Source organism: Mesoplodon densirostris, chromosome X, assembly GCF_025265405.1.
Source record: "Mesoplodon densirostris isolate mMesDen1 chromosome X, mMesDen1 primary haplotype, whole genome shotgun sequence".
Lineage (NCBI taxonomy): Eukaryota > Metazoa > Chordata > Mammalia > Artiodactyla > Ziphiidae > Mesoplodon > Mesoplodon densirostris.
Genome location: NC_082681.1, coordinates 104,846,795 through 104,873,877, shown reverse-complemented (window position 1 = coordinate 104,873,877; position 27,083 = coordinate 104,846,795). Strand labels below are relative to the sequence as shown.

Genomic DNA, 27,083 nt, shown 5'->3' with positions numbered 1-27,083 from the left:
TTTTATTTTAATAACTATTATTTTATTTTATTTTATTTTATTTCTTTTTTTTCTCGCTTTTCTTCTGAGCTGTGTGGCTGACAGGGTCTTGGCGCTCTGGCTGGGTGTCAGGCCTGAGCCTCTGAGGTAGGAGAGCTGAGTTCAGGACATCAGACCACCAGAAACTTCCTGGCCCCATGTAATATCAATTGGCAAAGCTCTCCCAGAGATCTCCATTTCAGTGCTAAGACCCAGCTCCATTCAACAACCAGCAAGCTCCAGTGCTGGACACCCTATGCCAAACAGCTAGCAAGACAGGAACACAGCCCCACCCACTAGCAGAGAGGCTGCCTAAAATCATACTACGTTCACAGACACCCCAAATCACACCACCAGATGCAGTCCTGCCCACCAGAAAGAAAAGATCCAGCCTCATCCACCAGAACACAGGCACTAGTCCTCTCCACCAGGAAGCCTACACAACCCACTGAACCAACCTTAGCCACTGGGGACAAACACCAAAAACAATGGGAACTACGAACCTGCAGCCTTCAAAAAGGAGACCCCAAACACAGTAAGTTCAGCAAAATGAGAAAGCAGAAAAACACACAGCAGATGAAGGAGCAAGGCAAAAACCCACCAGACCAAACAAATGAAGAGGAAATAGGCAGTCTAGCTGAAAAAGAATTCAGAGTAATGATAGTAAAGATGATCCAAAATCTTGGAAATAGAATGGAGAAAATACAAGAAACGTTTAACAAGGACCTAGAAGAACTAAATAGCAAACAAACAATGATGAACAACACAGTAAGTGAAATTAGAAATTCTCTAGAAGGAATCAATAGCAGAATAACTGAGGAAGAAGAATGTATAAGTGACCTGAAGATAAAATAGTGGAAATAACTACTTCAGAGAAGAATAAAGAAAAAAGGAAAAGAATAGAGGACAGTTTCAGAGACCTCTGGGACAACATTAAACGCACCAACATTCAAATTATAGGGGTCCCAGAAGAGGAAGAGAAAAAGAAAGGGACTGAGAAAATATTTGAAGAGATTATAGTTGAAAACTTCCCTAATATGGGAAAGGAAATAGTCAATCAAGTCCAGGAAGCACAGAGAGTCCCATACAGGATAAATCCAAGGAGAAACACACCAAGACACATATTATTCAAACTATCAAAAATTAAAATCAAAGAAAAAATATTAAAAGCAGCAAGGGAAAAGCAACAAATGACATACAAGGGAATCCCCATAAGGTTAACAGCTGATCTTTCAGCAGAAACTCTACAAGCCAGCAGGGCGTGGCAGGACATATTTAAAGTGATGAAAGGGAAAAACCTACAACCAAGGATGTCATTCAGATTTGATGGAGAAATTAAAACCTTTACAGACAAGCAAAAGCTGAGAGAGTTCAGTACCACCAAACTAGCTTTACAACAAATGCTAAAGGATCTTCCCTAGGCAAGAAACACAAGAGAAGGAAAAGACCTACAATAACGAACCCAAAACAATTAAGAAAATGGTCATAGGAACATACATATCGATAATTACCTTAAATGTAAATGGATTAAATGCTCCCACCAAAAGACACAGACTGGCTGAATGGATACAAAAACAAGGCCCGTATATATGCTGTCTACAAGAGACCCACTTCAGACCTAGGGACACATACAGACTGAAAGTGAGGGGGGGAAGATATTCCATGCAAATGGAAATCAAAAGAAAGCTGGAGTAACAATTCTCATATCAGACAAAATAGACTTTAAAATAAAGACTCTTAGAAGAGATAAAAAAGGACACTACATAATGATCAAGGGATCAATCCAAGAAGAAGATATAACAATTATAAGTATATATACAGACTCCTGCTCCTTGCCTCCCATTGATAAAAGAGATAAAAAGTAGAGCTAAGAGCTAAGACCACTGCTAGGGGACACGAATAAAAACACAGATATAGTGAATGGACTTGAGGACATGGGGAGGGGGAAAGGTAAGCTGGGATGAAGTGAGAGAGTGGCATGGACATATATACACTACCAAATGTAAAACCGATAGCTAGTGGGAAGCAGCCGCATAGCCCAGGGAGATCAGCTCGGTGTTTTGTGACCACCTAGAGGGGTGGGTTACGGAGGGTGGGAGGGAGACACAAGAGGGAGGAGATATGGGGATATAGGTATATGTATAGCTGATTCACTTTGTTATAAAGCAGAAACTAACACACCATTGTAAAGCAATTATACTCCAATAAAGATGTTAAAAAAATCCATCACCATACATAGTTACAAAATATTTTTTCTTGTGATGAGACCTTTTAAGATCTTTTCTCTTACAAATACATAAATACACAATGCAGTATTATTAACTATAGTAACCATGTTGTACATTACATCCCTATGACTTATTTTGTAACTGGAAGTTTGTACCATTTAACCCCCTTTAAGCATTCTGCCCACCCTACTCCCAAACCTGTGGTAACCAGCAATCTGTTCTCTGTATCTCTGAGCTCAGTTATTTGTTGTTTATTTTGATTGTTTAGGTTCCACGTAGAAGTGAGATCATATATTTGTCTTTCTGTGTCTGACTTATTTCACTTAGCATAATGCCCTCAAGGTGCATCCATGTTGTCGCAAATGACAAGATTTCCTTCTTTTCGATGGCTGGATAACGTTCCATTGTGTATATATACCGCATCTTCTTTATCTATTCATCTGTTGATGGACACTTATAGACTGTTTCCATTTGTGAGTTATTGTGAATAATGTTGCAGATGAACATGGGGGTGCAGATACCTCCCTGAGATCCTGTTTTCATTTCTTTTAGATAAATACCCAGTGGAGGGATTACTGGGTCATATGGTAGTTATATATGTGTATGTATATACATATATATATATTTTTTTTTTTTTTTTGCGGTACGCGGGCCTCTCACTGTTGTGGCCTCTCCCTTAGCGGAGCACAGGCTCCGGATGCGCAGGCTCAGCGGCCATGTCTCACGGGCCCAGCCACTCCACAGCATGTGGGATCTTCCCGGACCGGGGCACAAACCCCATGTCCCCTGCATTGGCAGGCAGACTCTCAACCACTGCACCACCAGGGAAGCCCTAATTTTAATATTTTGAGGAGCCTCCGTACAAAGTTTTCCATAGTGGCTACACCAATTTACATGCTTACCGACAGTGCACAAGTGTTCCCTTTTCTCCATATCCTTGCCAACACTTGTTATTTCTTATCTTTTTGGTACTAGCCATTCTAACAGGTATGAGGTGATATCTCTTTATGGTTTTGCTTTGCGTTTCCCTGATGAGTGATGTTGAGCACCTTTTCATGTACCTGTTGGTCATCTATGTCTTTTTTTAATAATGTCTATTCAGATCCTCTGTCCATGCTTTAACTGGATGGTTTTTTGGATTTGTAGTTTTTTGCTATTGAATTGTATGAGTTCCTTAAATACTTTGGATATTAACCCCTTATCAGATATATGATTTGAAAATATTTTCTCCCATTCAGTAGGGTTGCCTTTTCATTTTGTTGATAGCTTGCTTTGTTGTACAGAAGCTTTTTAGTTTGATGTAGTCCCACTTGTTGATTTTTGCTTTCTTTGCCCATTTTTTGGTGTCAAATCCAAAAAATCATCACCAAAACTGATGTCAAGGAGCTTACCACCTATGTTTTCTTCTAAGAGTTTTATGGTTTCAGGTCATACTTCAAGTCTTTAACCCATTTTGAGATAATTTTTGCATGGTGTAAGATAGTGGTCCAGTTTTCCCAGAACCATTTATTGTAAGGAGAACATAACGGCCATGACTGATGTAGAATAATTATGACTTATCACCAGTAACTGGGCACATTGTCATTCCACCCAAAATCAGCTTATAGCCTTACGGTATATGACCCTGTTTTTCTCTTGTTGCCTTTAGAATTCTCTCTTCATCTTTAACTTTGGCCATTTTAATTATGATATGTCTTGGAATGGGTCTCTTTGGATTCTTCTTGTTTGCAACCCTCTGTGCTTCCTATATCTGGATATCTGTTTCCATATTCAGGTTCAGGAAATTTTCAACCATGAAATCATCAAATACATTTCTGACCCCTTTCTCTCTCCCTTCTCCTGCAACCCTTATAATGTGAATGTTAGGACATTTGATGTTATCTAAGAGGTCCCGTAAACTCTCACTTTTTAAAATTTGTTTTTCTTTTTGCTGTTCTAATTGAGTAATTTCCATTATTCTATCTTCCAGATCACTTCTGTGTTCTTCTGTATCACCCAGTCTGCTGTTAATTCCTCTAGAGTGTTTTTCATTTCAGTTATTGTATTCTTCAGCTGGACCAGTTCTTTTTTATATTTTCTAGTTCCTTGTTAAAATTCTCACTGTGGTCATCTATTCTTTTCCTAATTTCAGTTGGCAAGTCTTATTACTAATGCTTTGAACTCTTTATCTTGTAAATTAGTTCTCTATCACTAGTTGTTTTTTCATGGTTTTTTTCCTTCTTTCATTTGAAGTAACTTTCTCTGTCTCTATGAAATTAGGTGAAATAGTTACCTATCCCAGTCTTAAAGGGGTGTCCTTGTGTGGCAGTGTCCCTATGCAATCTGCATGTGCCCAGTGGCTTTGGTGGGAGAGCTGGATCTAAAGTGAGCACAGGTCAAATCTTTGCCTATGGAGTGCTGGCAGTTATCATGTTGGTGGGAGGTGGGCTGGAGATGGAGGGGCTAGAGCCAGTGCCAGGTGTGAGCCAGGGCTTCTCCTAAGTTCAGCGGCCATAACTGCCCTATTGGGGGTGGGGGCAGGTCCTAAGGTGCTGGAGCAGAAGCCCTGAGGGTCGGGTCCAAGCTAGTTCTATTCCATCTAAGCATATATTCTCCCTGCTCCTGGCAATGGCACCCTCACCCCAGAGGGGAGCAGCACTGAAGCAAGAGGGGCTGCAGTGGGTGCTCTGTGAAGGCTGGGGTGCATAATGGGATGGTCCCCACACGCCAGTCAGAGCTCCAGGCAGCTACCAATCCACTGCCTCCACCAAGCACCAGCAATGGCTGCTTTCACCCCATTCAGATGCCGTGCTGGGTCCAAGCCGGCTCCATCCTCCACAAGTATGCACTCTTCTCGGCAATGGCAGCCTTTGCCCTGGTGGGGAGCTGTACCAGAGTTAGAGTGGCTGCAGCAGGCATTCATCATAGGCCAAGGCAGTCACAGGAAACTGACCAGAGCCCTAGGCAGTTTCAATCTGCTTCCTCTTCCTTGTTTCAGGAGTAAGCAAGCTTGTGTGTGTGTTCTTCAGGAGTGAAGTCTCAATTTCTTACAGCCCACTGGTTTTCAAACCAGCTAACGGGACTCATCTTCCTGGTGTTGGACCCCAGGGCTGGGGTGCCCAATAAGTGGTTCAAACCCCTCACTCCCAGGGAGAATCTCCAATCCCATGATATCCCGCTCCCCTTCTGTGTTCCTTCCTAGGGACGTGGGTCCCAACCTGATTGCTTCTCCTCTGTTCCTAACCAACTCTGTGTGGATCTTTTTTTACAGCCTTGGTTGTAGAAGAGCCTTTCTGCCAGTTTTCAGTTTGTTTTCAGTGAGAATTGCTCAACATATGGATGTATTTTTGAGGTGTTCATGGGGCGAGGTGAGCTCAGCCTCCTTCTACTCTGCCATCTTGATTTCCTCCCTCCTGTTTTTTTTTTTTTTTTTTTTTAAAGACCTGAAAGTTATCAGAAACCTCTACTAGTAAGAGTGCTTTCCATGAGTGTCCTTGAAGATGAAGCACTTTGTATAGGAATACTCTGGCAAAAGCAATAAGCAGTAACTATCTGTAATGACAAAAAGAAATGTCCATCATTAAAAATGTGATGAGAGTTTATTATAATGCAGTTCACACGGATAGTTGGTTATTCCTGTCACATAGAACACTTTAAGATAATAATTAGATTTACAACTAATAACATTCTACTAGGACATATCAGATTTTTAGGAATTTTATAAAACTTCTGCAAGTTTTATATGTTACTATTATATTAGTAACATATATGTATCAAATATAACCTAAAGAAGGTTTAAGCATTACTACTTATTTATTAATGTCTACCATGTAATTTAGCATATCAAATAAACCTAAGTAAAGTCTCTCTTTTTGTAAGGAGAGACAACAAATCTTTTGACATGTTCCAGGGACCTTCTGGAAAGTCCCAAAATTAGTTCAAGGTCAAAAAGATGTCATTTAGAATTTTATTTTTAGAAAGTTTGTCAAAAAATATCAAAAATATTAGAACAAATAGGATCATAGGTCTCTCTGAAACAATACTTAGTTATCCATTTAATCAAAGTCACAAAGACTTAGCAGGCAAATACAGAAAGTTACAAAATTGTAAAAACAACAACTTAGCTCTTTTAATAGAGAAGACTCAGTTTTCTTAAGTTGCCAAAGACCTGATAAAGATAACATGAAGCACAGGAAATTATTTTGATAAAACACACAATCTTTGTTTTCTAGGCAAATTTATTGAAAGGTAAAGAAAAACCTTTTACAGTCTTGTTAGGAGCAGACTAATAGCCCACAAAAATTTTGTCCTTTTAGCAGATGAAAGAAAATTAAGTTTTAGATTCACATACATACACTACTTACTAAAGCTTATTTTTTTAAAAAAAAACCTTACGATAAATTTATCCCATTTTTAGCTAACTTGACTACCCAAGATAAAGTTCTCTCTCCCTGCCCCCAACTTTCTATATCCATTCATTTTGACCTTTATTCTTCTCGTTTCATTATGAAACAAACAGTTCTACTTTAGGACAAAATTACTTTCATTTCCCTTTTAAAAAATGCATCTCCATACTTCATACCTTTTCTTAGCCAAAACATCCAGCTTGCCTTGCATAGTGATGTTTCCCTTAGTTTTTCTAAGTAGTTTTAATTACGTATATTAATTAGAATTCTTAACCCTTAAAAACCTTAACTTCTAGTGAAAACTAAGAGGTAAGCAATTGTGAATTGTTATAGAAGTATACTGTAGATTGGAAAATTTCTGAATAAATTTCATAATTTCTAGAAGCATATGCTTTCTCATAGTATAAATTTTTTAATGTGGTACATGTCTGCTGACAGATCCAAGTATCTTTAGTTTCTCTGTAGTGAGAAGTCAAGGGTGAATAAACCTATGTTTGGTAATTAATCTTTCCATATTTTATCTTATTTGGAAATGATGCAGATATTCATTGAATTTCTATCATTTGTCTTAACTTAGAAAAACTCTAAGGTTTCAGGTTCCAAAAGGATTTGAGTAACTCTTTAAGTAGACATACCATAAAACATAATTACTGTAGAAAAAGTTCACTTAATGTTTATCCCACTTACGTCTATTTAATTTACTTTTTAAAATTTTTTATTTTTTTCTTTTTTTAAAATAAATTATTTATTTGTTTTTGGCTGCATTGGGTCTTTGTTGCTGCACGCAGGCTTTCTCTAGCTGCAGTGAGTGGGGGCTACTCTTCGTTGTGGTGCACGGGCTCCTCATTGCGGTGGCTTCTCTTGTTGCAGAGCACGGGCTCTAGGCACACGGGCTTCAGTAGTTGTGGCTAGCAGGCTCTAGAGCGCAGGCTCAGTAGTTGTGGTGCATGTGCTTAGTTGCTCCACGGCATGTAGGATCTTCCCGGACCAGGGCTCTAACTCATGTCCCCTGCATTGGCGGGCAGATTCCTAACCACTGCACCACCAGGGAAGTCCTAATTTACAATCATATTCAGATTACTCATGAAAATTTCATGAAACATTTAAAAAGCTAGCCATAATGACAGATTTTCAGGAGAGAGAATGTGAGCTTTAAAAAAAAATTTTTTTATATTGGAGTAGAGTTGCTTTCCAATGTTGTCTTAGTTTCGGGTGTACAGCAAAGTGATTCAGTTATACATACACAGATACCCATCCTTTTTCAGATTATTTTCCCATATAGGTTATTACAGAATACTGAGTAGAGTTCCCTGTGCTATACCATAGGTTGTTGTCAATTATTTTATATATAGCAGTATGTATACATTTATCCCAGACTCCTAATTTATCCCTCCCCCAACCTTTTCCCCTTTGGTAACCATAATTTTGTTTTCAAAGTCTGTGAGTCTGTTTCTGTTTTGTAAATAAGTTCATTATTACCATTTTTTTAGATTCCACATATGAGTGATATCATATGGTATTTGTCTTTCCCTGACTTAACTTCACTTAGTATGATAATCTCTAGGTCCACCCATGTTGCTGCAAATGGTATTATTTAATTCTATTTAATGGCTGAGTAATATTCTGTTATATGTATGTACCACATCTTCTTTATCCGTTCCTCTGTCGATGGACACTTAGGTTGCTTCCATGTCCTGGCTCTTGTAAATAGTGCTGCAATGAACATTGTGGTACATGTCTCTTTTTAAATTACAGTTTTCTCAGGGTATATGCCCAGTAGTGGGATTGCTGGGTCACATGGTAGTTCTACTTTTAGTTTTCTAAGGAACCTCCATACTGTTCTCCATAGTGGCTGTACCAATTCACATTCCCACCAACAGTGTAGAAGGATTCCCTTTTCTCCACACCCTCTCCAGCATTTACTGTTTGTATGATTTTTTGCTTGTTTTTTTGAATTTTTGAATTTTATTATATTTTTTTATACAGTAGGTTCTTATTAGTCATCAGTTTTATACACATCAGTGTATACATGTCGATCCCAATTGCCCAGTTCATCACACCACCACCCCCAACCCCCCCACGGCTTTCCCCCCTCAGTGTCCATACGTTTGTTCTCTACATCTGTGTCTCAACTTCTGCCCTAGAAACTGGTTTATCTGTACCATTTTTCTAGGTTCCACATACATGTGTTAATAATACGATATTTGTTTTTCTCTTTCTGACTTACTTCACTCTGTATGACAGACTCTAGATCCATCCACGTCTCAACAAATGACCCAATTTTGTTCCTTTTTATGGCTGAGTAATATTCCATTGTATGTATGTACCACATCTTCTTTATCCATTCCTCTGTCGATGGGCATTTAGGTTGCTTCCATGACCTGGCTATTGTAAATAGTGCTGCAATGAACATTGGGGTGCATGTGTCTTTTGGAATTATGGTTTTCTCAGGGTATATGCCCAGTAGTGGGATTGTTGGGTCATATAGTAGTTCTATTTTTAGTTTTTTAAGGAACCTCCATACTGTTCTCCATAGTGGCTGTATCTATTTACATTCCCACCCACAGTGCAAGAGGGTTCCCTTTTCTCCACACCCTCTCCAGCAGTTGTTGTTTGTAAATTTTCTGATGATGCCCACTCTAACTGGTGTGAGGTGGTACCTCATTGTAGTTTTGGTTTGCAGTTCTCTAACGATTAGTGATGTTGAGCAGCTTTTCATGTGCTTCTTGGCCATCTGTATATCTTCTTTGGAGAAATGTCTATTTAGGTCTTCTGCCCATCTTTGGATTGGGTTGTTTGTTTCTTTAATATTGAGCTGCATGAGCCGTTTATATATTTTGGAGATTAATCCTTTGTCGGTTGCTTCATTTGCAAATATTTTCTCCCATACTGAGGGTTGTCTTTTGGTCTTGTTTATGGTTTCCTTTGCTGTGCAAAAGCTTTTAAGTTTCAGCAGGTCCCATTTGTTTATTTTTGTTTTTATTTCCACTACTCTATGAGGTGGATCAAAAAAGATCTTGCTGTGATTTATGTCAAAGAGTGTTCTTCCTATGTTTTTCTCTAAGAGTTTTATAGTGTCCTGTCTTACATTTAGGTCTCTAATCCATTTTGAGTTTATTTTTGTGTTTGGTGTTAGGGAGTGTTCTAATTTCATTCTTTTACATGTAGCTGTCCAGTTTTCCAAGCACCACTTACTGAAGAGACTGTCTTTTCTCCACTGTATATCCTTGCCTCCTTTGTCATAGATTAGTTGACCATAGGTGTGTGGGTTTCTCTCTGGGCTTTCTATTTTGTTCCATTGATCTATGTTTCTGTTTCTGTGCCAGTACCATATTGTCTTGATTACTGTAGCTTTGTAGTATAGTCTGAAGTCAGGGAGTCTGATTCCTCCAGCTCTGTTTTTTCCCCTCAAGACTGCTTTGGTTATTCGGGGTCTTTTGTGTCTCCATACAAATTTTAAGATTTTTTGCTCTGTAAAAAAAATGCTATTGGTAATTTGATAGGGATTGCATTGAATCTGTAGGTTGCTTTGGGTAGTATAGTCATTCTCACAATATTGATTCTTCCAATCCAAGAACATGGTATAGCTCTCCATCTGTTTGTATCATCTTTAATTTCTTTCATCAGTGTCTTATAGTTTTCTGCATACAGGTCTTTTGTCTCCCTAGGTAGGTTTATTCCTAGGTATTTTGTTCTTTTTGTTGCAATGGTAAATGGGAGTGTTTCCTTAATTTCTCTTTCAGATTTTTCATCATTAGTGTATAGAAATGCAAGAGATTTCTGTGCATTAATTTTGTATCCTGCAACTTTACCAAATTCATTGATTAGCTCTAGTAGTTTTCTGGTGGCATTTTTAGGATTTTCTATGTATAGTATCATATCATCTGCAAACAGTGACAGTTTTACTTCTTTTCCAATTTGGATTCCTTTTATTTCTTTTTCTCCTCTGATTGCTGTGGCTAGGACTTCCAAAACTATGTTGAATAACAGTGGTGAGAGTGGACCTCCTTGTCTTGTTCCTGATCTTAGAGGAAATGCTTTCAGTTTTTCACCATTGAGAATGATGTTGGCTGTGGGTTTGTCATATATGGCCTTTATTATGTTGAGGTAGGTTCCCTCTATGCCCACTTTCTGGAGAGTTTTTATCATAAATGGGTGTTGACTTTTGTCAAAAGCTTTTTCTGCATCTATTGAGATGATCACATGGTTTTTATTCTTCAATTTGTTAATATGGTGTATCACATTGATTTGCATATATTGAAGAATCCTTGCATCCCTGAGATAAATCCCACTGGATCATGGTGTATGATCCTTTTAATGTGTTGTTGGATTTTGTTTGCTAGTATTTTGTTGAGGATTTTTGCATCTATATTCATCAGTGATATTGGTCTATAATTTTCTTTTTTTGTAGTATCTCTGTCTGGCTTTGGTATCAGGGTGATGGTGGCCTCATAGAATGAGTTTGGGAGTGTTCCTTCCTCTGCAGTTTTTTGGAAGAGTTTGAGAAGGATGGGTGTTAGCTCTTCTCTAAATGTTTGATAGAATTCACCTGTAAAGCCCTCTGATCCTGGACTTTTGTTTGCTGGAAAATTTTTAATCACAGTTTCAATTTCATTACCTGTGCTTGGGCTGTTCATATTTTCTATTTCTTCCTGGTTCAGTCTTGGAAGGTTATACCTTTCCAGGAAATGTATCCATTTCTTCCAGGTTGTCCATTTTATTGGCATAGAGTTGCTTGTAGTAGTCTCGTAGGATGCTTTGTATTTGTGGTGTCTGTTGTAACTTCTCCTTTTTCATTTCTAATTCTATTAATTTGAGTCTTCTCCCTTTTTTTCTTGATGAGTCTGGCTAATGGTTTATCAATCTTGTTTATCTTCTCAAAGAACAAGCTTTTAGTTTTATTGATCTCTGCTATTGTTTTCTTTGTTTCTAGTTCATTTATTTCTGCTCTGATCTTTATGATTTCTTTCCTTCTCCTAACTTTGGGTTTTGTTTGTTCTTTCTCTAGTTCCTCTAGGTGTAAGGTTAGATTGTTTATTTGAGATTTTTCTTGTTTCTTGAGGTAGGCTTGTATAGCTATAAACTTCCCTCTTAGAACTGCTTTTGCTGCATCCCATAGGTTTTGGATCGTCATGTTTTCATTGTCATTTGTCTCTAGGTATTTTTTGATTTCCCCTTTAATTTCTTCAGTGATCTGTTGGTTATCTAGTAACAGATTGTTTAGCCTCCATGTGTTTTGTGTTTTTTACATTTTTTTCCCTGTAATTCATTTCTTATCTCATAGCATTGTGGTCAGAAAAGATGCTTGATATGATTTCAGTTTTCTTAAATTTACTGAGGCTTGATTTGTGACCCAAGATGTGACCTATCCTAAAGAATGTTCTGTGCGCACTTGAGAAGAAAGTGTAATCTGCTGTTCTGGGATGGAATGTCCTATAAATAGCAATTAAATGTATCTGGTCTATTGTGTCATTTAAAGCTTCTGTTTCCTTATTTTTTTTTTTTATTTTGGATGATCTGTCCATTGGTGTAAGTGAGGTGTTAAAGTCTGCCACTATTATTGTGTTACTGTCGATTTCCTCTTTTATAGCTGTTAGCAGTTGCCTTATGTATTGAGGTACTCCTATGTTGGGTGCATAAATATTTACAATTGTTATATCTTCTTCTTGGATTGATCCCTTGATCATTATGTGGTGTCTTTCCTTGTCTCTTGTAACATTCCTTATTTTAAAGTCTATTTTATCTGATATGAGTACTACTCCAGCTTTCTTTTGATTTCCATTTGCATGGAATATCTTTTTCCATCCCCTCACTTTCAGTCTGTATGTGTCCCTAGTCTGAAGTGGGTCTCTTGTAGACAGCATATATATGGGTCTTGTTTTTGTATCCATTCAGCGAGCCTGTGTCTTTTGGTTGGAGCATTTAATCCATTCACGTTTAAGGTAATTATCACTATGTATGTTCCTATGACCATTTTCTTAATTGTTTTGGGTTTGTTTTTGTAGGTCCTTTTTTTCTCTTGTGTTTCCCACTTAAGAGAAGTTCCTTTGGCATTTGTTGTAGAGGTGGTTTGGCGGTGCTGAATTCTCTTAGGTTTTGCTTGTCTGTAAAGCTTTTGATTTCTCCATCGAATCTGAATGAGATCCTTGCTGGGTAGAGTAATCTTGGTTGTAGGTTCTTCCCTTTCATCACTTTAAATATGTCCTGCCACTCCCTTCTGGCTTGTAGAGTTTCTGCTGAGAAATCAGCTGTTAACCTTATGGGAGTTCCCTTGTATGTTATTTGTCATTTTCCCTTGCTGCTTTCAATAATTATTCTTTGTCTTTAATTTTTGCCAATTTGATTACTGTGTCTCGGTGTGTTTCACCTTGGGTTTATCCTGTATGGGACTTGCTGTGCTTCCTGGACTTGGATGGCTATTTCCTTTCCCATTTTAGGGAAGTTTTCGACTATAATCTCTGTGAATATTTTCTCTGGTCCTTTCTCTCTCTCTCTCTTCTCCTTCAGGGACCCCTATAATGCGAATGTTGTTGCATTTAATGTTGTCCCAGAGGTCTCTTAGGCTGTCTTCATTTCTTTTCCTTCCTTTTTCTTTAGTCTGTTCCACAGCAGTGAATTCCACCATTCTGTCTTCCAGGTCACTTATCCATTCTTCTGCCTCAGTTATTCTGCTATTGATTCCTTCTAGTGTAGTTTTCATTTCAGTTATTGTATTGTTGTTCATCTCTGTTTGTTTGTTCTTTAATTCTTGTAGGTCTTTGTTACACTGATCTTTCCTTCTGTTCTTTTTCCAAGGTCCGGGATCATCTTCACTATCATTGTTCTGAATTCTTTTTCTGGAAGGTGGCCTATCTCCACTTCATTTAGTTGTTTTTCTGGGGTTTTATCTTGTTCTTTCATCTGGTACATAGTCCTCTGCCTTTTCATCTTGTCTATCTTTCTGTGAATGTGGTTTTTGTTCCACAGGCTGCAGGATTGTAGTTCTTCTTGCTTCTGCTGTCTGCCCTCTGGTGGATGAGGCTATCTAAGCGGCTTGTGTAAGTTTCCTGATGGGAGGGACTGGTTGTGGGTAGAGCTGACTGTTGGTTTGGTGGGCAGAGCTCAGTAAAACTTTAATCCACTTGACTGCTGATGGGTGGGGCTGGGTTCCCTCCCTGTTGGTTGTTTGGCCTGAGGCAAGCCAACACTGGAGCCTACCTGGGCTCTTTGGTGGGGCCAATGACAGACTCTGGGAGGGCTCATGCCAAGGAGTACTTCGCAGAACTTCTGCTGCTGGTGTCCTTGTCCCCATGGTGAGCCACAGCCACCCCCTGCCTCTGCAGGAGACCCTCCAACACTAGCAGGTAGGTCTGGCTCAGTACCCCCCTGGGGTCACTGCTCCTTCCCCTGGGTCCCAATGCGCACACTACTTTGTGTGTGCCCTCCAAGAGTGGAGTCTCTGTTTCCCCCAGTCCTGTCGAAGTCCTGCAATCAAATCCCACTAGGCTTCAACGTCTGATTCTCTAGAAATTCCTCCTCCTGTTGCCGGACCCTCAGGTTGTGAAGCGTGACGTGGGGCTCAGAACCTTCACTCCAGTGGGTGGACTTCTGTGGTATAAGTGTTCTCCAGTCTGTGAGTCACCCACCCAGCAGTTATGGGATTTGATTTTACTGTGATTGCACCCCTCCTACCATCTCATTGTGGCTTCTCCTTTGTCTTTGGATGTGGGGGTACCCTTTCTGGTGGGCTCCAGTGTCCTCCTGTTGATGATTGTCCAGCAGTTAGCCATGACTCTGGCGTTCTCACAATAGGGAGTGAGAGCACGTCCTACTCTGCCATCTTGGTTCGTCTTTTCTGTTTGTACGATTTTTGATGGTCATTCTGACCAGTGTGAGGTGATGTTATAGAGCTTTTTTAAACAAATTAATTTTGGCAGTACAACCCAGAGGTAGAAAAAAGGTCACATATACATAACATGCATCCAAAGACATACATAGACCCACAGAGACCTTATAGCTTCCATTCCAAATTTTAGCCATGAATAAGATACAACAATACAAAACTCACTTGTGTATAAGTAATGATTGAATCCAAATTGTGTCCGGCAGATGGAACAAGTTAGGATTAACCTGCTCCAGTGGCTAAAGCTTTTTACTAATATTTTCGGAGAAGACTTTGAAGATTTGTATTTGTCCCTGACAAGTAATATTATGGAGGCTATGGAGTAGATTTTGTGCAACGGAGCTTTTAAGGCAGTTGCATTATTAAAAGCATCCCCCCCCTCTTTTTCTTGTCTTAGGTGATTATGAGCAGTGTTTTACTTACCATGTCTTTGAAATATAATCTCCCCAGGAGCTAAGATTTACATCTTCAAGGGACAGAGAAAGATTGTAAGTTTTCTCCTAGGAGTTTTAGTGCCCTTTGGATCATTTCAGGAATCCCAATAAAAGGTAGTGGCACCCCCCCCCCAATAATTAGGGGGATGCACCCTGTAAAAAGAATTCTCTGGACTCAGGGTCAAAGGGGGCCCATTCAGGGTTGGAAATGAAGAAGGGGTCATTTGGGCCACTCTGGTCATGGAAACCATCAACCCATTGGACTGTGCCAATTGTGTGCAGCAGGAGATGGTTCTTGTCTTAATGTTTTCCATTCACTGTGATGCTTAGCAGTGATCACTGTGGTGGAAGGATGGGGATGGTGCTAGGCAATAAATATCCAAGTAAGGAGAGGGACGGCCCTGGTACAGGTATCAGTGGCTCTAGGAACCTTTGCCTTCCCTTTTCCCTCCTCCTCCTCATTAGAGGCCCCGATAATCTCGTCAGCTTTTCTTTTGGTGGCAGGAATGTCTCATGAGGCATGTTTCTCCATTCTGCCTCATTCAGGTGAAAGCTGAGGGGCTCGGGATCTGTGGTATCATAGAGGAGAGGAGCAGGTTATAGATTTTAGGATCTTCAGGGATACCAACCAGTTAACACGTTTTGGCAGCCATGAGTAACAATTCAGAGCTTGTTCCCCCCCAAAAACACAAAAACCTGCAATGGCCAGTTAGCTTCCCCTTCTTCTTCCTGCTGCATAAAATCTTTAAGAAAGGTTTGAATTTAGTTAAGGTATAGTTTCTGATCTGTTTCTGTTGTACTTCTTGATTTTTTCCTATTGCCTCAGTCTTAAGTATTATTATTGGAAAATTCTGAATGACATCACTGTGAGCCCTTTTTGTGGGCAGCTGCTTTCCTTTCCAGGGTGTGCCTCCACTAGCATGATATGCACAAGGTCTTTGGAAAAAGCCTCTGGAGCATAATACCACAATCTTGGCGTGTTGGTATGCTGGCACTGAGTAATGCCCTGGAAGCTTCCGTGGGGTTTTACATTTATCAAGGAGCTGGTACACCTCCTTAGACTTGTTAGGAGCTGCTGGCACCAGGTGTTCAGGACAGGACATTTATAAATATTTGTCCATTAATTGTTTAGCAACATGATGGCAGGGATGATTATCTCATCAGGTCTGGGAGGTGAAGAGCAACAGTAGTGAGTGAAGCAGTGACACAGAGACTGTGGGCTTCTGTTGTATTTTCCCTTTTGTGTTGCCATCAGTTTCCTGTCAGGAGGCTATTTCACTGTTCTGGGTTAAGGCTCACAGTTCAAGCATGACCCACCAACTCAATTTTCACAAGAAGAAGTCTCCTATCTTCCTTACCTATAGGAATCCTTTCATCCTGCCTTTAACCTAGAGCCTCTCCTTGGTCAGTGACAATAGCCTGGTGATCCAGTCCACCTTCCTAAGTTCTCCTTGGCCTTGAGGTATGGAGTACCCTCACACACATTCATAGTCCATTAAAGCCTCTACAATTAGTGGCCTAACCACCTTATTAGACCATATGCCCTTGATTACACTGCTCTGGGTATATTGTTGAGTTATTACAGCAGCCATGATACACAAGCAACATGCAACAGAGGCAGTATGTGAAAGCACATAGCAGCTCAACAGACCTCAGGTAAGCAGTGCCCTTTCTCAGATGGGGTCACCCACCTGAGTTGGTTAGATCATGGTGTGTGATCCTTTTCATATATTGTTGAAATCAGTTTGCTCGTATTTTGTTGAGGATTTTTGCATCTGTGTTCATCAGGGATATTGGCCTGTAACTTTCTTTTCTTGTAGCATCCTTGTCTGCTTTTGGAGTCAGGGTTATGCTCACCTTGTAAAATGAGTTTGAAAGTGTTCCCTCTCCTTTTTTTTGGAAGCCTTTGAGAAGAATTGGTACTAACTCTTCTTTGAATGTGTTGTATACTTCACCAGTGAAACTGTCTGGTCCTTGTCTTTTGCTGGGAGGTTTTTTGTTTAATAATCTCTAGTTTAATCATCTCTAATTTAATTACTAGTAATTGGTCTGTTCAGATTTTCTTTCTTTATGATCCTGTCTTGGTGTTTGTATGTTTCTAGGAATTTATCCATTTCTTCTAGGTTGTCAAATTTGTTGGCAGGTAATTGTTCATAGTAGTCTCTTACATACTTTGTGTTTCTGTGGTATCAGTTGTTATGTGTCCTGTTTCATTTCTGATTTTATTTTAATCCTCCCTTTTTCTTGGTGAGTCTAAAGGCTTGTCAACTTTATTAGTTTTTCAAAGAACCAGCTCTCAGTTTCACTGATTTTTCTATTGTCTTTTTTGGTCCCTATTTCATATATTTCCACTCTGATCTTTGTTATTTCCTTCCTTCTACTAACTTTGGCCTTACTTTTTCCTTTTTTCTAGTTCACTGAGGTATAAAATTAATTAGGTTGTTTACAATTTTTGTTTCTTGATGTAGGAATTTATTACAATGAACTTCCCTTTAGAACTGCTTTTGCTGCATCCCATACGTTTTGGTATGTTTTATTACCATTTCATTTGTCCCAGGAACTTTTTTTCTTTGATTTCTTCATTGACCCATTGGTTGTTCACATGTTGTTTAATCTCGACATATTTCTGAATTTTCCAGTTTTCTTCTTGTAACGGACTTCTAGTTTCATCCCACTGTGGTTGGAAAAGATGCTTGATAGCAGCTTTCAGTCTTCTTAATATATTAAGGTTTGTTTTGTGGCCTAACATATGAACTATTCTGGAAGAAATTATATGTGCACTTAACAAGAATGTGTATTCTGTTGCTTTTGGATGGAATGATCTCTATATCTCTCAAGTCCATCTGTTCTAATGTATCATTTAAGGCTGATGTTTCCTTATCGATGTTCTGTCTGGTTGACCTATCCATTGATGAAAGTGAGGTATAAAAGTCCCCTACTATCATTGTACTGCTATTTCTCCCTTTAGGGCTGTTAATCTTGGCTTTATACATTGACATGCTCCGATGTTGGGTGCATAAATATTTACAAATGGTATATACTCCTGTTGGACTGACCCCTTTATGTAACGCCCTTCTTTCTCTCTTATTACAGTGTGTGTTTTAAAGTCTATTTTGTCTGGTGTAAGTATAGCTACCCCAGCTTTCTTTTGGTTCCTATTTGCATGGAGTATCTTTTTCCATCCCTTCACTTTCAGTCTGTGTGTCCTTACATGCAAGGTGAGTCTCTTGAAGGCAGCATATAGATAGGTCTTTTTTTTTAATGCATGCAGCCACTCTGTCTTTTGATTACAGACTTTAGTCCGTTTACATTTAAAGTAATGAATTATAGGTATATACTTATTGCTGTTTTGTTAATTGTTTTCTTACCGTTTTATAGTTCTCTATTCATTTCTTCTGTTCTTTTCCTTTGTGATTTGATGATTTTCTTTAGTAGTACGCTTAGATTTCTTTTGCTTTATCTTGTGTGTCTACTATAGGTTTTTGCTTTGTGTCTACCATGAGGCTTACATATAGCAACTTATAACAACTTAACAGTCTATATTTTAACTTTGAACACATTCTGAAGCTCTACATTCTTACTCCTCCCCCCTCCACATTATGCTTCTCATATCACATTTTACATCTCTTTTTATCTTCTATATCCCTTACATACTGTTGACCCTTGAATAACATGGGTTTGAACTGCCCAGGTCCACTTACTTACACATGGATTTGTTTTCACTAAATATATACTATAGTACTACACAATGTACAGTTGGTTGACTCCACAGATGTGGAACTGGTATATGCAAATTTTCAAGTGGGTGGAGGGTCAGCACACTTAACCCCTGTGTTGTTCAAGGGTCAACTATAATGTCTGTCTGTAGTTATTTTTACTACTTTTGTCCTTTAACATTCATACTAGCTTTAATCCACCATTTTACTATATATTTACCAGTGAGATTTATCCTTTCATATGCTTTCTTGTTACTAATTAGTGCCTTTTTTCAGCTTAAAGAAAAATTCCTTTAACATGTCCTGTAAGGCTGATGATGAACTCCTTTACCTTTTGCTTGTCCAGTAAACTCTTTCTGTCTAACTATCAATACTTAGATGATTCTTGGTTGGAAGTTTTTCTTTCAGCACTTTGACTATATCATGCCACTCCCTTCTGGCCTGCAGCATTTCGGCTAAAATACCTACTGCTGGTCTTACCGGGGTTCCCTTGTATGTTACAAATTGTTTTTCTCTTGCTGCTTTTAAAAGTCTCTCCTTAACTTTTATCAATATAATGTGTCTTGGTGTTTGTCTCTTTGGGTTCATCTTGTTAGTTTGGAACTCCCTAGGCTTCCCAATCTGGATGTCTGTTTCCTTCCCCAGGTTAGGGAAGTTTGAGCCATTATTTCTTCAAAATATCTTTCCATCCCTTTCTCTCTCTTTCCTCCTCCTGGCACCTCCCTAAAATGTGAATGTTAAGTCAGTTTGATGTCCCCACAGTCCCTTAAGCTATCATCTTCATTCTTTTTTTCTTTTTGCTGCTCTGACTGGGTGAGGTTCACTGACCTTTTTTGCTTCATCTAGTCTGCTGTTGAACCCCACTAGTGTATTCTTCAGTACAGTTATTGTATCCTTCAGCTCTGTGACTTCCTTTTAAAGTTATCACTGAGTTTATCCATTCCTTACCTGATGTTCCTGAGTACAGCAACATCTTTATGACCATTATTTATTTTGAACTCTTTATCAGATAACTAAGTCACTTACCTGTTTCATTAAGGAGTTTTTTCTGAGGTTTTTATCTTGTTTCATTTGCAACATATTCCTCTGTTTCTTCATTTTCCTTGACTCTTTGTATTGGTTTCTATATAGTAGATGAAACAACCACCTCTCTCAGTCTTGAAGGAGTGGCCTCATGTAGGAGATGAACCTTATCATTCAACCCTGCGCTAGCTCTTGGTTGTCTCTCAAACACACAAATATGATATCACAACCAGCAATCATGAGAAGAGGAGAGTACAAATGCAGGATATTGGAAATGCATTTGAAATTAAAGACCAGTAACTTTTAAAACAATCTTATTTATATATAGACTGCTATATCAAAACCTCATGGGAACCACAAACCAAAAATGTACAATAGATAGATACACACACAAAAAAAGAAAAAGGAATCCTAACACAACACTGAAGATAGATAGTCAACAAATCACAAGAGGACAGACCAAAAGAGGAAGGGAAGAAAAGAGACCTTCACCACAAAATCCAAAACAAAATGGCAATAAGAACATACATATCAATAATTGCCTTAAATGTAAAGGACTAAATGCTCCAACCAAAAGACACAGACTAGCTGAATGGATCCAAAAACAAGACCCATATATATGCTGTCTACAAGAGACCCACTTCAGACCTAGGGACACATACAGACTGAAAGTGAGGGGATGGAAAAAGGTATTCCATGCAAATGGAAATCAAAAGACAGCTGCAGTAGCAATACTCATATCAGACAAAATAGACTTTAAACTAAAGAACGTTAAAGAGACAAGGAAGGACGGACACCATATAATGATCAAGGGATCAATCCAAGAAGAAGACAGAACACGTAAATACATATGCATCCAACATAGGAGTACCTCAATATATAAGGCAAATGCTAACAGCCATAAAGGGGGAAATCACCAGTAACACAATAGTAGTGGGGGACTTTAACACCCCACTTTCATCAATAGACATCATCCAGATAGAAAATCAATAAGCAAACACAGGCCTTAAATGACACACTAGACCAGATGGACTTAATTGAAATTTATAGAGCATTCCATCCAAAAGCAGCAGAATACACATTCTTCTCAAGTGCACATGGAACATTCTCCAGAATAGGTCACATGCTGGGCCACAAAGCAAACCTCAGTTTAAAATTAAGAAAATTGAAATAATATCAAGCATCTTTTCCAACCACAATGCTATGAGATTAGAAATCAACTACAAGGAAAAATGTGTAAAAAAAACACAAGCACATGGAGGCTAAAAAATATGCTACTAAATAACCAATGGATCACTTAAGAAATCAATACCTAGAGACAAATGAAAATGAAAGCATGACAACCCAAAACCTATGAGATGCAGCAAAAGCAGTTCTAAGAGAGAAGTTTATAGCCATACAATCTTACCTCAGGAAACAGGAAAAATCTCAAATAAACAACCTTATGCCTAAAGCAAACAGAGAAAGAAGAAACAAAACCCATAGTAGAAGGAAAGAAATCATAAAGATCAGAGTAGAAATAAATGAAATAGAGATGAAGAAAAGATCAATGAAACTAAAACTGGTTCTTTGAGAAGATAAACCTTTAGCCAGATTCATCAAGAAAAAAAGGGAGAGGGCTCAAATCAATAAAATTAGAAATGAAAAAGGAGAAGTTACAGCACATGCACAAAGGATCATGAAAGATTACTACAAGCAACCCTATGCCAATAAGATGGACAGATTCTTAAAAAGGCACAATCTCCCATGACTGAACCAGGAAGAAGTAGAAAATACGAACAGACCAATCATAAGTACTGAAATTGAAACTGTGATTTAAAAACTCCCAAGAAACAAAAGTCCAGGACCAGATGGCTTCACAGTCAAATTCTATCAAACATTTAGAGACGAGTTAACACCTACCCTTCTCCAACTCTTCCCAAAAATTGCAGAGGAAGGAACACTCCCAAATTCCTTCTATGAGGCCACCATCACCCTGATTCCAAAACCAGACAAAGATCCTACAAAAAAAGAAAATTACAGGCCAGTGTCACTGATGAACATAGATGCAAAAATCCTCAACAAAATACTGGCAAACTGAATCCAACAATACATTAAAAGGATCATACACCACCATCAAGTGGGATTTATCCCAGAGATGCAAGGGTTTTTCCATATCTGAAATGATTCTCAGACCTGTCTGGTCCCTTCAGATTACATTTATTATCTGTGTAATTTTAGCCTTATCTAAAACTACTGAATCCCTTTCATCTTTTTCATTAAAATTTTTTCTTCATTAAACAAATTTTCATTCTCTTTAAAGCACTGTTTTACCAAGTCTTTTATATTATAATATTTTTATTAGTTATAATATCACATTGTAATATATCATTATTATATTACACTTAGTTATAAATTATTTTCCATGCAAGTTAAATCTGATCCTTACATGTAATCTGAAAGATCCAGACCCAGGGTTAAGAAATGACAAAAGTAAAAGCCATCATGGAAAGAAGGAACAAAACAAAACAAGCATCAGTAACAACAAAACCTGTGCTACCTCACATTGGAGATCAATCATACCTTCTTCATAAAGCAGGCTGCTTGGCACTCACCTGGTGGGCAAGTCTTAATCCATATGAATACCTTCTGCAGTAAAGATTAAGGTTTTTTACCAAGTCTTGAAATCATTTATTTGCTCTTTCTGAATATGTTCTGGCTGTTTTCAGTAAGATAGATAGAGAATAATCTAAAGAGCTCAGAAAGACATAAACTGGGTTTATTTGTTTGAATGGCAGTTGTAGTATTTTACTTGATCTCATGTGACTATTTCTCCAATTCTCTTGCCTCAAAGACAAAGTTAGGCTAGTTTCCCAAGAAATAAATCTGTCAGTACCTTTTATTCAGATCAATGTTACTTGCTTTCAACTCCACATTTAACATGATGAGAAGACTGAATTTTCTAGGAAAGTGTCCAGGTTTAAAAAACCTTATACATCAGGGCAGATTGCTTTTTGGTTTGCTCTGACGCCAGGCCTGTGGCATTCAAATCCCAGCCCCAACATTTGTGTGTTAAATGACCTTGGTTTTATAATTTGGTAACATCTCTGAGCCTCCATTTCCTCATCTGCAAGTAGGGATGATAATTATACCTTCATTATTGGGTGTGGCTTAAGAATTGAGTTGCTATAGGTAAAGTAAAAATCAGTGTTGTAATTCCATTTTTGCCTAAGCTTTATTTTTAACCCTGGAAAATAAAAGTGTGACTTTGTTTTAAAGTTTTTTTCTCCCAAAGGAAAAAAAATTACTAGTCTGTAGATTTCTGAGCATGCCAAAGAAACTACAGAAATTGAATCACACAAGCCAAGCATGAAAAAAAAGAATCATTTTCATGTGCATCATTGATGCTCGATTATCCCAAAGTGACTGGACAAGATTAAAAAGCCACATTTTATTGTGTTTATCTAAGATTAGCATTAGATAATTATCTGAAATCACATATTTATTGTGTTTTGTGGTTAAGATTAAATGCGGGGGCGGGGGGAAGGAGATGATGATCTGAGAGATTAGGAAGAGAGGAGAAATCCTCATCTATATAGGTAAAGAAAATCGACTACAAATCAGATACTTGGTGGGTCTCTGTAAGTACATTATTAAAAAGTTTCTTGTGGTTTAGTACAGTTTGATTCCAAATTTCTAAAGAATGTATATGTGTGTAAGGATTCGAATGTGAGTTGGAAGTAAGAGTAGATGTAAACCGAAAATGTTACTAGTGATTATATCTTTGCAATGTAATTCATTGCAGATGAGTGGTTTTCTCTTTTAGATGTTTCTGCATTAGTAAATTTTTATGTAATATATATTTTCTGTAATAAAGTTGGCAATCCTAAAAGTAACAATTATGCAAAAAGTTAATAGTGTACAGTTTTATTGTTTAAAAAAAGCTTCATGTATCTGTGTTTCATGAGTTTTCAACCTGTGATTATCAAGTGATTATTTCACGAATAAAAATATAATTTCAAGTTTGGGGTATTGTCCTAAAATAAATGCTGTATGATTTGGGATTATACTGTTTCTAACCTTGGCTTGTTTTAATATTGCACCTTGTGTATTTTCATCTGTACATAGCCTTTAGTAAATACCATATTTCTTATAGCATATTGAAATTTTATCTTAGAATCACAGAATGTTGGAATAATAATGTACCTTATAGGAGATTGAGTTCAGGGGTGGAACATTGATGACTGTAGGTCATTTGTTATACACAGTCAAAGCCTTTATGAGTAATAAAATATAGTACTATAAAACAAGCAGCTTTATAATGCCCACCGTCTTACTTTCTGCCAGATATTTAAATAATATCAGTGACCTGTAGTGCCTGCAAATATTGTTTTTTTTTTAAAAAAGCTATTATTGGCTAAGTTTAAGCCTTGAAAACAAAGTCTATAGCATTGGGGGTGGTGTTTGTACCAAGGTTTGGGATATAGATTAATCAGTCAGTTTGAAGCAGAGGCTTGATTATGATATACAAGAATTCATTATAATCACTACTACTTACTCAATGTTTATATGCTAGGGACTTACCTTAGATGCATTAGAGCTGTGTACTTTGGGGCTGGGGAGGAATATCTGGTAGAAGAGGATCCCAAACAGAACCATTAAAAAACAAGGCATTCATCTATGAAGCATTTGAACAGCCAGAAATAGCACAATGATGATGGGATCCGTGAATGAGAAGCTCGTAATTGGACATGGAAAATGGTATTTAACTTAGATTTTAAAGGGAAGATTATGTGGTATATTTGGAAAAAGGAAAATTCCTTATGCTTTTTTTCCCCTTATAATATGTCATAACTGAAAATACAAATAACACCAAGTCTTAAAGACTTTTGGTTCTGACTGACCATATTAGGGGAGGATCCAGAGTGAGCACCATGATTTGTAATTTCTTGTCAGGGAAAATATAGGCTGTAGGTCATCTGAACCAGCGAGTCTGGTTTTGGGTTTTGTTTTCATCATGTTAATAGAACCCAGATATGTGTTCATTTGCTATCTCCTATCTTTTGATTACACTGATTTTCAATTCATTTCGTCTTGTATTTTCAGAAGGAGTTTTGGAACACTTACACAAAAGCACAACAAGGAGAGAGTAACAGAGGAAGTGACTGGTTTCAGTTTTACCTTACCTTTCCATTAATCTTTGGCCTCTTCATTATCCTCCTTGTCATTTTTCTAATCTGGAGATGCTTCCTAAGAAACAAAACTCGCCGACAGACGGTGACTGAAGGCCATATTCCTTTCCCTCAGAACCTCAATATTATCACTCCGCCTCCACCACCAGATGAAGTCTTTGATAGCAGCGGATTGTCGCCAGGCTTTCTGGAATATGTAGTTGAGCGCTCAGATTCCGTCTCCACTCGCCTGTCCAATTGCGATCCCCCACCGACCTACGAGGAAGCCACTGGTCAGGTGAACCTGCGGAGGAGTGAAACAGAACCTCATTTAGATCCACCCCCGGAGTATGAGGACATCATCAACTCCAACTCAGCCAGTGCCATTGCTATGGTGCCTGTGGTCACCACCATCAAATGAAACTGCACACTTCTTTTTATTATAATCATTTTTAAAATACTAATGAAAGAACTTTCTAGCACTTTACCACTACATAAATGTGCATTTGACTTATTGGATTCTGACAGCATACCACTTCACATCCTCTGATTTGATTTTCATTAGTTTTGTTTCCTACTATAAATTCATTATCCATGCTCATTTTTGCTAATGGAAATATGTTAAGAGGGAAAAATACTAGTGGAGGTCTTCATGTGAGGAGATGTACATGTGTGTACGTATATATGTTTATGTATATATGTACATATATGTGTTTGTACATCAGCCCAGTGTACGGGCAACTGTCTTAAAAAGTCATTAACATCTATCTAAATCACCTGTAAAGTTAGAACATTACTCACCAAAACCAGGGTGGGGGAGAAGGCACCAACAAGTTGTGTAACAGGTAGCAACATGCTGTTGAATTTTGAAAATAAGATGAACTTAGCATGTTTTCTAATTCTTACAGGCTTTTGTTAACCTTCTTCAACTACCTTAAAAGGAAAGAAAAATGCAAGCAGTCAATCTTGACTTTAGGAACATCTCAGAAGGCAACAGAGAAGGAAGGCACAATAAACAATACCTTGCTTATTTCAGTGGACAGCAAGAAAATCATGGGTCCTTAGTGGCATTTGGCTGGTTTCATAGGAGGGATTTTTGTTGCTGTTATTGACTGCCTCCCCCACAAAAATTAAACAGTATTTGCTCAGTATCTTTGCATGTCTCATGCTATTTGTATTAACATCTTGATGGAGTGGATTTCCTGGCAAAAGAATAATTTCTCAAGTAGATACACCTATTAATGACAGGGAACAGATGCAGATTTCTCCTTTGCCCATTGGCCACAGTATTGTTTTCTCGTTTCATTGCCCTTTACTCCTTCTCCTACCACCACAGAATCTTCAAGCACCTAAGAATTTAGTTAAAATTCCTGAAATTATTTTCTTAATGTTTTTATATAGAGTGACGCCTTTGTCTCAAGATGATTAGGAGGCAATTTTCCATTAAATTAAGAACTGTGATTTTTATATTGTTCTCCAGTTGGTGGAGGAAGATTGCAAAGTCTGTGCTGTGCCACGTGCACAATAAATCTAGTTATACCTGCACACAGACCTCATTGTTGCTATTTCATTTTGTATTTTCATCAGATTTTTTTTAACTGCAGGATTTTTACTTTTCCCTTGGAGCAGGGGGAACAGGCTGTGAATAAACTGCCAACATAAACTGGCTCAGAAAGGAAAAATAAAAGTTATACATGCGGGCTTCCCTGGTGGCGCAGTGGTTGGGAGTCCGCCTGCCGATGCAGGGGACACGGGTTCGTGCCCCGATCCCGGAGGATCCCACATGCCGCGGAGCGGCTGGGCCCGCGAGCCATGGCCGCGGAGCCTGTGTGTCCGGAGCCTGTGCTCCGCAACGGGAGAGGCCACAGCAGTGAGAGGCCCGCGTACAGCAAAAAAAAAAAAAAAAAAAAAAAAAAAAAAAAAAAAAAAAAAAAAAAAAAAAGTTATACATGCACTGATGGAAAATTCATTATATCGGTCAGGGAAATGTCTGTGCCACTCCCATGACTGCGTAGTGTTGAGCGGGCAGCAGGAATGCAGGGTTTGGAAGTGTCATACCCTGCTGCCTCCATCTCCAGCCCACCCACACTCCCCCAAACCCAAGGAAGGAGGACCCTGAACTAAGGAGTCAGATGACCTGAATTCGAATTCCGCTCTGCCATACACTTGCCAGGCTACCTTGGCAAAGACCCACATCTGACCCTCAAATTTCTCCCCTCTGAAACAGCAATAGTATCCTTTGCCCTG

At 38.4% G+C, this 27,083-nt stretch overlaps 1 protein-coding gene across 2 annotated transcripts in view; it reads left to right on the top strand.

The window, feature by feature from the left end:
- The window catches only part of PRRG1 (proline rich and Gla domain 1), a 148,783-nt gene extending 122,072 nt beyond the window's left edge, over nucleotides 1-26,711 (top strand). For both annotated transcript variants that reach the window (XM_060087892.1, XM_060087893.1), the window contains one exon: nucleotides 24,772-26,711. In XM_060087892.1, the coding sequence (XP_059943875.1) occupies nucleotides 24,772-25,257 (486 nt within the window). In that variant the 3' untranslated portion in view covers nucleotides 25,258-26,711. The remainder of the gene's footprint in view (nucleotides 1-24,771) is intronic.
- The last annotated feature ends 372 nt before the right edge of the window (nucleotides 26,712-27,083 follow it).